We start from the raw sequence: 13,990 nt of genomic DNA, 5'->3' as shown, positions 1-13,990 counted from the left end.
ATGACAATGCGACTTAAGTGTGAAGTTAGCTGTGAAAAAATACAATTAAATCCTCTATCGGGAAAAAACGAAATGACTTTCCGAACAACCCAATAGTATAATTGTGAAAAAAGCGTGGGGTGCTCCACTTATCAGTTTTCGAAAAGCATCTATCAATCTAGTAACTTTGCGTGAACTTTTTCTAAGGCGCTTTCTCTCGCCTCGAAAATCGTTAATCCTGAGGAACATCCTCATAAGGACAATGGTACAAAATTATTAAAATCATGTATTGTCGTCGGTTTTGGATAATTTTTCAAAATTTTGAATTAACCTGAACGTTAAAAGTGGATAGAAACAGGTTTCAAAGATTCCGTTACTTTGTTACGTACATACATACATTCAACCCAAGCTAATAAAAGCGTGTTAAAAATCTAAGTTCATCTGAATATCGATTCAAGATATATACAAAGATATACAAAAACACACTTTAACTATACCTACTTGTATCGATAACTATACTTAATGTGTCTTTATATATATTTGTAAGCTATTTAGGTATTTAATATTAATTAAATATATGTGTGTTAACATTGAGAACACTGTGACCAGAGGCGATCCTGCTGGAGCGCAAGCTGCAGGTGGAGGCGTGCCAGATCCGCAAGGTGATCCAGCTGCACGAGACCATGATCGTGCGCTGGGGCGTCATGCTGGTCGGCCCCACCGGCGGCGGCAAGACCGCCGTGCTGCACGTCAGTACCACCACCACCACCCTCACCAACACCCTCACCAACACCTGGAACACACAATATACATCTCAACAGACTTGTCATCATCATCATCTGTACCACTGTTGAGCACAGGTCTCCTCTCAGAATGAGAAGGATTAGGCCATAGTCCACCGCGCTGGCCAACTGCGTATTGGTAGACTTCACATACGTGTGATTTTTTTTTTAAGATTTCACAGGTATGTAAGTTTCCTTCATGTTTTATTTCACTGTTTAAGCAAGTGAAAATTAATCTCTAATACGCACATATCTGAAAAATGCCTGGGATTTGAACCTCGGACCCCTCGATCAAGAGGCAGAGTTTCTTAACGACTAGGCTATCACTACTTTTTTAGACTTGTCGTGAAATTGTAATGGCCTCTTGACATACCATTATCTTGATTAAAGAGAACTAAAGAAAAAATATCCTATTTAATTAATTTGTCCAAATTATTATCATACGTTAGTCACGTCATTGATTGATCACAGAATTGGTAAATTGAGATAATTTATGTCATTTTTAAATACTGTTTCTATTTTTGCAATATGTATTGTAAAAGATGTGTCATAATTTAATGGATAAAGATATTATTGAAAATGAAAATTGTATCTTTGAAATGCGCTCTAAGCGTTTTCACAAATATCAATTAAATATTTTTTGGTCGTCAAATCTGGTTTTAGAATTACTAAAACATCGTTACCGGATTGAACGGTCGTTAACCGTGGTGCAATGGTGAGACCGCAACCGAAATTACTCTGTTGTGCGGTGTAGCTCTGCGGCAGCTCCGATACGTGCTGTTGCAGCCATCGCGTGCTCGAAAACGATTGTCTAATACTACTAAAAAAAAGAAATTACCAAAAAAATAATACCGACTTCTATGTCACTACAAAGTAAAAAATAATTCAAATAAAATTTGGTTTAGTACATAGTTCTGAAGTCGGCGCTCAATATATTGAGCGTCGGCGCTCAAGAGTCGCTTACTTTTTTGTTAACTTTTTTTTTCACCCTTTTTAGTGATGACATACTAACGTTTATATTAATATTACTTTGTATTAATTAAAATTATATTATATAATTAAATATATATTATTTAAAATTGTATAAACGTGATCATGAATAAAGCTAAGGTCAGGATTGTACCCACCCGCTCGCAGGGCGCTACCGCGCCATGCTCGCTTAGTTTTATATTGTCTTATATGTTCCAACCTAACCTAACCAATTCAATACGAAACACTATAGGAGACGCTATATGGCAGTCCGAGCGGCGGATCCTGGTGGACAACGGATAGGACCAGACCTCTCCTTGGAGGCTGTCGTCGCAGCAATGGTCCGTTTTGGCGAGGCGTGGGATAGCGTGGTTGCATTCTGCGAGCGCGTTATGCTCACCAAGGAGGACGCCGAACGGGCCAGGGAGCGCGCTGATCCCGCGCGGAGAAGGAGGCGCCGAAGGCACAGATAGCGCCTCCCGGCGCGGTGTCCCTGTAGTCCCGGGACTAGAATAGGGCTACGGTATCCCCTGTCTGTCGTAAGAGGCGACTAAAAGGGGGCTTCCGGGTTGCGGGCGGCAAGATTGGGAGGTCGAGCCGTCTAGCAAGCAACTCCGGGAAGGACGGCGGTGTGTGTGGTCGCATACCGTCGTAAACACCAAACGGTGTGGCGAGTCCTGGAGCTCACCTGGGTGGAGCCCGAAGGGGCGACGCGTTCAGAGGACTCCGGTTGCGTTCCGTAGGAGATACCGGAGTCCTCTTGGCAACGTAGAGGACGGCCACCGGGGGGGTTTTAGTGCGGTAAAAATCCCACATAACCCTGTGTCGCTCCCACGGCACCGGGTACCTTTTGAAGGTTTCCCCCTCGTAAACAAAAAAAAAAAAAAGGAGACGCTATATAAAATACTATATTATTGGCTAGTTTAGGTTGGGACAAAAAAAGAAATAAGTCAAACTAATTGGTAAACTCTGCGAGTGAGCCGGTCCAATTCACCAAAAAAAACTACAACGTAAACTTTAACCATATTTTATATTTGTAAGAAGTAATTGTCAAGTTACTGTGGCTTAGGCCAACAGTGTCCCTGCATCATTAGGATTGAAAACTTTAAGGTCACATTTTATACCGTATGTCTCTACACAATCTAGCTTTGATACTGTTTATAAATATTCGAAAGCATCAAATGTATAACTCATACGGTTTAGGCGAGATGCAACCTTGCTTTATCAGGGTTAAGACCTTGAAGGTAAAAATTTTCATCCTATGTATCTGCTTAGTGACGTTAATACATATATGAAAACACAAAATGGCTAATTCCTATGGTTTAGGATGGAAGCACGCCAGCTTCATCAGAGTGAAAGAGTTAAGGACATTTTTCTCATTACATGTATCTGCTTAGGAACTGTAAAATATGTGTGATAGCACTAAATGGCTTATTCATGTGGTTTAGGCTGGAGGTGCCTTTAGGATCTAAGAAGTTGAAGGTAAAATTTTTCATCATATGTCTCTGTCTAATAACGTCATTACAACAAATGTCTAATCTATATACTTTACATGAGAGACCCCTCTGCATTATCAGGGTTGAAGAGTTGAAGGTCATATTTTGCATCATATGTATCTACTCAAGGACCTTATCACATATTCTTTAGCTCCAAATGCCTTACTTCTCTGGTTGAGGCAGGAGGCACCTCTGCATTATCAGGGTTGAAGAGTTGAAGGTCATATTTTGCATCATATGTATCTACTCAAGGACCTTATCACATATTCTTTAGCTTCAAATGCCTTACTTATCTGGTTGAGGCAGGAGGCACCTCTGCATTGATTCGGGTGTCGTATGCGCTCGGTGACGGACGCAAACACAGCGCTTACGAATATACTCTATTTTATATTCGCGGTTTGCGCGGCGATCGCCGCTGCACGGCTAAAATGGCTATGAGATCTGAACAACTCATAGCCAATGAGGTGTTGGCGTTTCTACAGCACGCCATCGACACCATGGATGAGGTCAGCATTATCCAGATATGCAAGACCAACTTCACACGTGAGGAGATCGGCAGTGCCAAGATCCTGCTGTTTGAGTCGCTCGGGATGAGCGACCGTATGCCTTCCCGCAGGAATGACGAGAAGGGAGAGAAAGGAATCCAGGACATCATCAATCTTCTTAAGGTGACTGATCCTGATGACATACCAGCATTCGTGGTGAAGAACATCCACAAGCTGCCGCCCGTCACGTTCGACCATGTGGATGTAACCAGGCTGTTGAAGGACATAACAACATTAAAGACAAGCCTGGCAGAAGTAGTGCTGAAGTTAGAAGCCTCGCAAGACACCATCAGCGACCTACGGGCTGAAGTTGCTACATTACGCAATACGCTAGCAGTAAGTAGGTCGCCAGAGGTTAATAACGTCAACACGCGTCGTGGGGCATGTAACACCTCGTCAGCAAGTTTCGAGTCGGCGAAACTTGACACGACACCGACCGTTGCGCCCGCATGTGGTGACACGTGCGTCACCCGCCCCGCACCTCCCCCCGCCGAGGTGTCGCCGTGCGTCGTCATGTCTACGCCTCAACGTGACTACGCTGCAGCTGCCTCCCGCCAGCTACCCGGGAAGCGGAAAACAACGAGGCCAGAGAGGGAAAGTGGGAACCCCCGCAATGAACCCCCTCGCAGTGCGTTGTCCAACCATGCGGCGGACAAGGATGGCTTTATTAAGGTGGTGCGTAAGAAGAAAAAGCCTCCTTGTCGTAACCAATGTGGCACAGCACCGACGGGATCTAACCATCTCCTGCGTCCTGCCGTTCCTGTGTCGCACGTGTATGTCTCACGGCTCCACTACAGCACGAAGCCGTCTGACATAGTGGAGTATTTGGCGGTAAAAACCAAGTTCCGATTGGTGGTCGAAAAGTTGGAGGCGCGTAACGCGGTGAACTTTAGTTCATTTGTTGTACGCGTCCCAACTGAGCAATTGTCGACCTTCCTGAAGGAGGAGCTGTGGCCGAAGGGAGTTGTGTTCCGGAAGTTCCGTGGACGGAGAGGACCCCCGGAAGTCACCAGACTCGCGTCTCACGTCGCCGCAAATACGTGATTTAGTTATAAGTATATATTAGTATGTATGTTAGTCTGTAAGGTATATGTAATATGGACCTTGTTGTCCGAAATAAATGAATAAATAAATAAAAAAATAAATAAATTATCAGGGTTGAAGAGTTGAAGGTCGAATTTTCCATCATATATCTCTGCTTATCAACCTTATTAAATATTCGTAAGTTCCAAATGTCTTACTTGTATGGTTGAGGCAGGAGGCTCCTCTGGCTGTGGCACTGGTGGTTGGCAGAATAGAGATTGTTGCTGGAAGAAAAGTGGAAAGAGAGGCTGGCCGAACCCACGGCTGGCTGAGGCCAGTTGAGGCCACAGTCCTGAGGGACTGTGGAAGCTATCCGTCCGGTGTTAGAAGATTAGATTGGACAGGCGGCATGGGTCGCTGACCTTCCGGCTGGTGCAGGTGCTCTCGAGACATGGTTGTTTCGGGAAGTACCTGTGCCGCATAGCCAGAAAAGAGCCAATCACCCGATGCCACCATTGTAGCTACGACGTGGACACGGCGATACAATATGTTTTCAATAAAAATTGCACAATTATGCACATACATTGTTTTTTTTTATAATTTAGGAGTAGCAGACGAGCATGCAGTCCACCTGATGGTAAGTGGCTACTACCGCCCATGGACATCTGTAATCAACCCCAAATAGGATTAAATATTCCTACCTGAGGTCAGCCACAAATGCGCCGCTACCCCCGAGGACTAAGCTGGAACGCCTCGGAAAAGTCTGTCTCCCTTACCACACCCTTCAAACCGGAACACAGCAGCGCCTAACACTGCTGTTATTAGGTAGAAATAGGTGTGGCGGTGGTGCTGCCGGAGTCGAACCACGAAGGGTTCTACCACCTTTAATGATGTTTTACTGCCTACACAATTAATCAGTGCGCGTGTACAGTAAAATTTATAACGTAAATGATATATATACGATACGAGATATAAATAATAGTTCCGTTTTTCGTTGGTTTCTAGTCATTCCATATTCTCAGTTTGAAAGTTGAACAACTTTTATGAACAGGAGATTTCAGTACATGGAATGGTCAATGGAATAATAAATGTTGCATTTTCAATACAAAACTCACATGTTACGTACAAATGTGAAATGTTCAATTTTAGTGTTTCACCAGAGTGTTCAGAACTTCCTTTTGTATTGAAATTTCCTATTTAATCGCTTCACTTAATAATGCGGACTCTCTCCCTGCTTGGACCACGCTATTTCAATGCGGATTGGTGGAGGAGGTGGACGAACAGTTATTCGTTAGTGGGAATCTTTGTATTTAAACCACTCATAAGCCTTCGATCCACTATAACGAGTACTACTCGTGTCTGACGGCTTGGATGTGTCACCCACCGATAATTGCCTAGTGTAATTTCGCGACTATTAGGTATATTAAATTAATCGTCCTCGTATTACACGAGAGTTCTTTAAAAAAATTGTTAACCTTAAATCTGAAAAGTTTGAAAGGAGACCCGAGAAAAGTGGGTCAGTGATGTTGATGATGATAATAAATATTTTTAAAATATTTTAAACGGTTGTACTGTAAAAAAAAATTAAACTTATGCATATAATAATATTTGAATTGTACCTGAGACACGTCAGTGGTAATGACGATGACGACGTTAATGACACGCAGGTGTTAGGCGACACGTACACGCGTCTGTGCGAGAGCGGCGTGGCGGGCGCGCAGTACCAGCTGGTGCACAAGTACATCATGAACCCGAAGAGCCTCAGCATCGGCGAGCTGTACGGCGAGGTCAACCTGCAGACGCTCGAGTGGCACGACGGCATCCTGCCGCTCAGCCTCCGCACCGCGGTACAGGTCGGTACACACTGTCTTCATTAATAAAGCCAAAAGACCCGGGCAGACCTCGTCCTGCAAAAAACATAAAGACACCTTTACAAGCTAATAGTATCCTAAGCAAGTATTGCTGATAATAATGTTTACGGAGTGAATTGAAATACTTAAAAAACTCACCCCCTATCCCTAGCCAAAAAAAATCATTAAAATCGATTGAGCTGTTTTGGGCGTGATTAATCCTTTATTTTTCGGTACCCAAAGGGTAAAAACCAAACCATATTACTAATCGTTTGCTAACTATCCGTCTGAAACAATTCATTGACCATAATAGATAAACACTTAAATTTTTTGCAGTTTGTACGACGGTGGCCGCTATAACTACAAATAGGTACTAAAAGTTGAAAATAGTGGATCGTCACGATACAAGAAACCGCAATTATTCGATGTTTTTCGCTTTATCTATTGAAACGTAATATGTACACAGTTTATCACAATAAATTTACTTGTATGTTACGATAGCGATAACGATACAATACGAGCTACGATAACGAATACAAAAAAATAACGTATGAAATTTTACTCGCACATGGGCAATTATATTTTTTTTATTTCTGATAAAATTAAAACCAATTCATGTTACTGTTTCCCCACCCAGGGCCGGATTTAGAGGTCTAGAGGCCTTGGGGTAACAAAGGAGTGGAGGCCCCCTGGCCCCAAATTATTTTCCGAATAAAATGAACAATTTTTTCAGTTGAGTTTTTCAATAAATATTTTATTGTGAAACGCAGGTAGATTCTTCTAGTATTCATGTTTGTACAAAGTACTGTAAATAAAGGTAAAACAGCGAAAAAAATTATCAAAGGAAAAGATATATTTTTTTTATTAGTGTTTACTAGTCGGAATTTAAAAAAAATATTCCGACGTCTCTATTGTGGGGGCCCCTCTTTTGTGGAGGCCCCGGGGCTGCAGCCCCGGGTGCCCTCCCTTAAATCCGGCCCTGTCCCCACCTCGTATATCTAATATCGCTATGTTTATCTGAGCTACGTAATTCTACATTACATTCATAGCAGAGATTGAAAGCGAGTGGTTCAGTAACAAACACGCCGTAGCTTCGTAAACTTTCTAAAACCAAAACTAACTCCGTCGTAGACGAAATAGTGCTTCACAACGTTCCGACGTACTCATAGAGTTTCGCATTATGTAATCCGCTTTGTAAACATACTTGAGATATTTATTAATTCACGCATGAATTTAATATTAATAAAACTAGAGAATGAAGAAGATTTTTTTATGGCTATAAGACTGATGTCTATTGGCATAATTCAAATATTATTTTACGAATTATCATTAAATATAATAATTTTGTAAGCTTATCGTAGTAAAATAAATAACAAAATGAATGCTGTTAGACTACTTGCGAGATGCTGCAGTTACCATATAAATCTGAGTCGCAAAGGGTCCGAAGTCGGATCCTGGCTAGCTAGGAATCTAATTGACAAATTGATTTCTGTTCCCTCTCAAGGTGTTTCATATTTGTGAAGTTTCGTGACTCCCGCAGCAGGAAACATAGTGTGCTTCTTTGAGCGCAGAAAGCTAATTGTATACTTTGTCACCTTAAAATAGAAAATAAGCGGAAAAAAAGTGCACAAAAATTTATAATCAAAAATGTGTTAAATAAAAGTTATATATCAAGTCATACTGCAAGTCACATTGTGTTTTCATCTTATCATATCGCATCACACAAGTACGATTGCCACGTCAATTTATTTAGAACATAAAATATTTTTAAAATTGGTATGGTCCCATGAGATGTTGTTAGGTTAGATAGTGAGATAATACCTTAAGACAGAAGGTCCCTTAAGTAGGGACTGCATACATTACCGGCTTGGTATTACATAGATCTCAAGACTTTTTACGGTAAAAGAATTGAATGGCGAGACTTGGATCTTTTTACAAGCATTGTTTTTGATGGCATCTCATTCCTTTTTGTAGATATTTCTACTCTTTTCCTTTCCGGTACCTTCCACTAGTTGAATCTCAACAACAAATTTTTTAAAGGCAATTAAATTGTTTAGGTAGTCTTTGTAGTTATGTAAATAATCTTGCCATTCATCATCACTTTCATTCGAACATGACAATAAATTAAATCTAAAAAAGTTACTATTTTGACAACTGAAATTATGCCCGTTATCCTCAGGAAAAACATCTTCTAAAAACATCTCTACTGATTGTGATTTATTTATTTATTTATTGGGATTTAACGTGTCTTCGTATTAAATAATCGACATCCCTTACTTTCTTCTGAATATCCGACAAAAATCATTGGTAATCTTTCACTGACTTCGTCGGACTCCGGTTTTTGATATAAACCACAGTATTTACTGCTCTTGCTCAAATTAGTTTCAATTTATAATAGACTTCTGACTTCTGAAATGAAATGAAATATTTATTTAATAATGATAACATTCGTTTTAGACTTCTCGCATATACAATAATAGTTATGTTAGCTGTTTCAACCACAACAATTTGTTTAGGGGTATACAGTATCGCCTTCTAATGTAGAATTCCATTTGTTGATAAGAAAATATTGAAAGCTCTATTACAAAATGTCGTCCCACCATCTGATCTCATACATTTGTTCGACTTGCTAGTTCCTTTTTCAACACTTTATATTTTTGAAATTTCTTAAAAACTCACTCTTATGTTTTAGAAAATAAACATTCATCGTGTCATTCGGGAATAATAGTCGATAAATAATAACATGTACCTTGAACCGTTGAGTGAACTAGCTTCCATGGGACTACATAAATCTGTATGTACGATCTCCAGTATATCGTTCGTTCGCGTTCAGAGGTTTGGAAATGGTTTCTTACTAGTCGTCATATCCGTCGGTAATGTTCACATTATCAAGACCAGTCATAATATTCTTTAAAATTCGCATATATTCCGGATTAATATGGGCTAGTCTCCTATGCCAATATTTATTTGACATTGTCAAATTACATATCGGTGATTTGACAAATTGTATATATACCATTTAGGTTGTGGCCAGTTGCGATGATAATATCCATAGAGTTACTAATAGTGTAACCGTTTTTCAAGAAATTAACAGTAAATCCTTTTTCAGTAAGTTTACTCACCGCTAACAAATTCATACTTAAAATTATTTATATTAAAAAGGTTTCTTATAATAATTTCCACGTTTTTTCCGGGTAGGTACTAACACAAAATAAAAACTAACACAGGTCAATCTTCATACAAAGTGGGCTGGAGTAACGCAAACGTAGACACCACTTACCGACTCGTTATCTCGGGGGGACTCGAGCGCATACGTGCGCGACCATGGAACAGAAAAAACAAGTGGAAGTGCTAAGTAGGCGTGGCGCGGCTTCCACTACTAGGCGTTGTTACTCTCACTTGCCTTCAAACGAGTCTACTCATGTTTGAGCGTCGGTTCGAGACAGATGTTTGTCAAATTCTATAAAATAAATTATTAAGACATATTATGCTATTTTGGAATGTAAAAATGATAGCAGAAAGAAGACAATTAAAAATGGAGGTGTTTCGTACCATCACTGAGTACAATTTTATTTTATATTTCCTAAAATCTTAAAAATATCAAATTTAAAAATAATTTCCACATAGTCACGCTAACATCAACCTTAATGCTTTCAAATAAAGTTCATTTTTTAATTGATTCCACCATACCAAAACGTCTAGAAGAATCCACGCTACTCAATAAGTGATGGGGGCAAGTATAATTTTTCTTATCGATATTTTACAATATACATTATTATAAAGGGAAAATATTATATTTAGAAAATAAAATTATATAAATCTAAAATTAGGTTCTTGCCGCAAAAAGTATCGTAATACCTACTACGTAATAGCTGTAACTCACATAGCTGAGGTGTACTCACATATCATATCTCTCATGACATATCTCATTATTTTTCGATGGCTTGGATTTATGAGTGCTACTAGTAAGGAGAAATAGACCGATGCTATATAATTGTTAAGGATGCGAACAATTACTAAATGTTTAACATTTATATATTTACTTTATATCATTTACCAAATATATCTATGTACAAAAATACGTTAACTATGTAGTACGTAGTATTTAGAGTCTTGAACATTTTAACCTAACTATTTTTTTTATAATATATTTTTAAAACAAATTTAAAATCTGCGGCAGCTTAAATAGCTAAAAACTTCATCTGTTACTCTATATATGTAACAAAATCTTAAGCTGCCCTTTTCAACAGCATCGGTCTGCTTTCGCGAACATTTTCGTTTCGTGCATTCATTTTTAGGATGTAATACTTATGTTTTTTATTTTACTTTTTAATAATTAATCCTTGTTTAATTTTAATTCTATTCTACATTTATAGCTAGCACAGTAAATCGATGAGTATCGATAATTTTATCGTAAATAAACTCTTTTGTCACTATTCCAGTAGGAGAAATATTACGCAAGTTTGGTCCGTAAGTTTAAAGTGCTTAGGGCTATAATTGCATAAAGCCCAATCACTGCCATCTATGGTCAAGTAGCGGAACTACATTTTCAAATACTAAATGACGTAAATGCTTTTATGTGTTGTAGAAAAATAAACTTTAATATTATACGCGCCTAAGTTGTTTTTACATATTCATTCTGTATATTTTAGAATACTTTCGAGTCAACTATAAATGACCAATAAAATGATATTTACTTTAGTAGTGTTATATGTAACAAGAAAAACGCAAGTGTGAGTTTGGCGACAACGGTTCCGATACATTCGCTCGTACTTACCACTTCTACTTGATTTTCTTTTCTATGTGCGCGACTGTCAGTTCATTTCTGACACGCGTTTGTAACTGTTTTGTACAAGCAATGGAGCAAAATAAAATACCCTAATTGTGCAATGGACGGTTGTTTAAATTCAACGTTAAACTGTGGATTTTCGTTTTTTTATAGCTATCAATTATCAAGCCACTAGGAGCTGATATTTTTGGTGATCATGGCAGGAATATGTTATAAAGTGGATATCTAAGCTCGATTTATATAACAGTTTCCTATTTCGAATCATTTGAAACGAACTTAACTATTTTTTTGTAATATTGCGTTGAAATGTTACGTACCTAATATTACGTAAGTTGAAAACATGATTTTTTGTTCGTATATACAGGGTGTCCCGTAAGTACCACGACAAACTTGGGGAGAACATAGGTGAGGGTCTGACCTCTCAGGGAAAAAAAAATTACCTTAGTAAAAGTGTCACCGTTTTTGCACTATCAATTGTTTTAGATTTTTTGAGAAATTCAGCCCTCTTCATCTTCTTTCGTTAACTGCGTGTACAAATTTGGTGATGCAGTATTTATTTTTTCTGTTAAATACTATCAGATAGTTGATCTATCATATTGAAATGGAAATTGGTTAAAACATGTAAAGGAACCATGAAAAAATAGGGATATTTTTAGATTTTAATTTTATTACTATTTTTCCCTCAACTTTGACTCGTCGCGGTGAAAAAAAAATGTACTGGACTATAAGTGTACGTTGCGCCAAAAAATATGTCCAGTTAATAGAGATTTGAAAAAGGTACACACTTACTATTTAAAGTTGATAAAAAAAAAGTTAAGGCCGTTTTTGCATGAAAGGGACTGAAACCAACTAAAACGTAATGATCGAGTTTTTATTTAAATTACGGTTTCTACCGAATCACAATGTGTCAGGCAGTACTAAATCACATTATTACCTAGTTACACACTTAAAAATATCATTCTTCATTTGTAAAAAAACAATTTAGTAACTAACTAGCAAACAAAGTATTACAATTTATTAAGTCAATTTTTACCTACTTTGAACTGTCGTTTCGAAGTGAAACTTCGTACATGTATGTAATTTGAATGACAATACCATAATTTGGCATCTTGGAACAGATCTGATGATGAAGTCAGCAAGTGCATGGTTCATTTCTTAGTAAATCCCTCGAGTCTGGGCTAAATTGGTAAGAGATCTACCATCCATATCCTGGCTCCATCATCAGATCAGTTCCAAGATATCAAATTATGGTATAGTCATTCAAATTACATACATGTACGAAGTTTCACTTCGAAACGACAGTTCAAAGTAGGTAAAAATTGACTTAATAAATTGTAATACTTTGTTTGCAAGTTAGTTACTAAATTGTTTTTTTACAAATGAAAAATGATATTTTTAAGTGTGTAACTAGGTAATAATGTGATTTAGTACTGCCTGACACGTTGTGAGTCGGTAGAAACCGTAATTTAAATAAAAACTCGATCATTACGTTTTAGTTGGTTTTAGTCCCTTTCATGCAAAAACGGCCTTAACTTTTTTTTTTCAACTTTAAATAGTAAGTGTGGTACCTTTTTCAAATCTCTAATAACTGGACATATTTTTTGGCGCAACGTACACTTATAGTCCAGTACATTTTTTTTTTCACCGCGACGAGTCAAAGTTGAGGGAAAAATAGTAATAAAATTAAAATCTAAAAATATCCCTATTTTTTTCATGGTTCCTTTACATGTTTTAACCAATTTACATTTCAATATGATAGACCAACTATCTGATAGTATTTAACAGAAAAAATAAATACTGCATCACCAAATTTGTACACGCAGTTAACGAAAGAAGATGAAGAGGGCTGAATTTCTCAAAAAATTTAAAACAATTGATAGTGCAAAAAGGGTGACACTTTTATTAAGGTAATTTTTTTTTTCCCAGAGAGGTCAGACCCTCACCTATGTTCTCCCCAAGTTTGTCGTGGTACTTACGGGACACCCTGTATATTGGTTTGTCTTTAATGCCATTTGGTAGGTTTATGTCTAAAACGGATAGGGCAAAAGGAATTGTGTAATTAGGGTAATCCGTTTAGAAGTTATTAGGGATTTTCTATTGTGAACATTGTAATTTTTTATGTGCTTACATATAAAAATTATTTTCATAGACATTTATTTATGCTCAATAAGGCCGAAAGGAGATGTTTCAAAATGTATGGGCTCCCGGCCACCTTTTGTACACTATATTAAAAATTAAGAAAACTTGCAAAGAAGGGGGTTAATTTTCTTCAAATCATGTTCGTTTAATTGTTAAAAAACAATAATTTACACTTAAACTTGCAACACAACAGTGGAAAAACATCATGGCGGTAGTGATTACCGTAATAATGTCATCTGTCATTCTATTTTAACTTACTATATACATTATATACTTTTTAATATATTTTTTACGCGAATGGGCGTAGATATATAAACATTGTATTGTGTGTATTGAGAAACAAGGCCTATATTTGATAAACATTAAATATATTTACTTTCATAAATCTTGACTTAAAACAAACATACCAAAATATGTA

The 13,990-nt window shown here is 37.9% G+C and overlaps 1 protein-coding gene across 2 annotated transcripts in view; it reads left to right on the top strand.

Moving 5' to 3' along the window:
- Dhc16F (Dynein heavy chain at 16F) overlaps positions 1-13,990 on the top strand; it is a 218,427-nt gene that overhangs the window by 79,334 nt on the left and 125,103 nt on the right. For both annotated transcript variants that reach the window (XM_073074361.1, XM_073074362.1), the window contains 2 exons: positions 589-728; positions 6,462-6,647. In XM_073074361.1, coding sequence (XP_072930462.1) covers positions 589-728; positions 6,462-6,647 — 326 coding nt within the window. The remainder of the gene's footprint in view (positions 1-588; positions 729-6,461; positions 6,648-13,990) is intronic.

Source organism: Epargyreus clarus, unplaced genomic scaffold (assembly GCF_041222505.1).
Source record: "Epargyreus clarus isolate Ecla_fem2 unplaced genomic scaffold, WU_Ecla_fem_2.2 ptg000007l, whole genome shotgun sequence".
NCBI classification, from domain to species: Eukaryota; Metazoa; Arthropoda; class Insecta; order Lepidoptera; family Hesperiidae; genus Epargyreus; species Epargyreus clarus.
The sequence above is the reverse complement of the archived record's forward strand: the minus strand, read 5'-3'. Positions and strand labels throughout refer to the sequence as shown.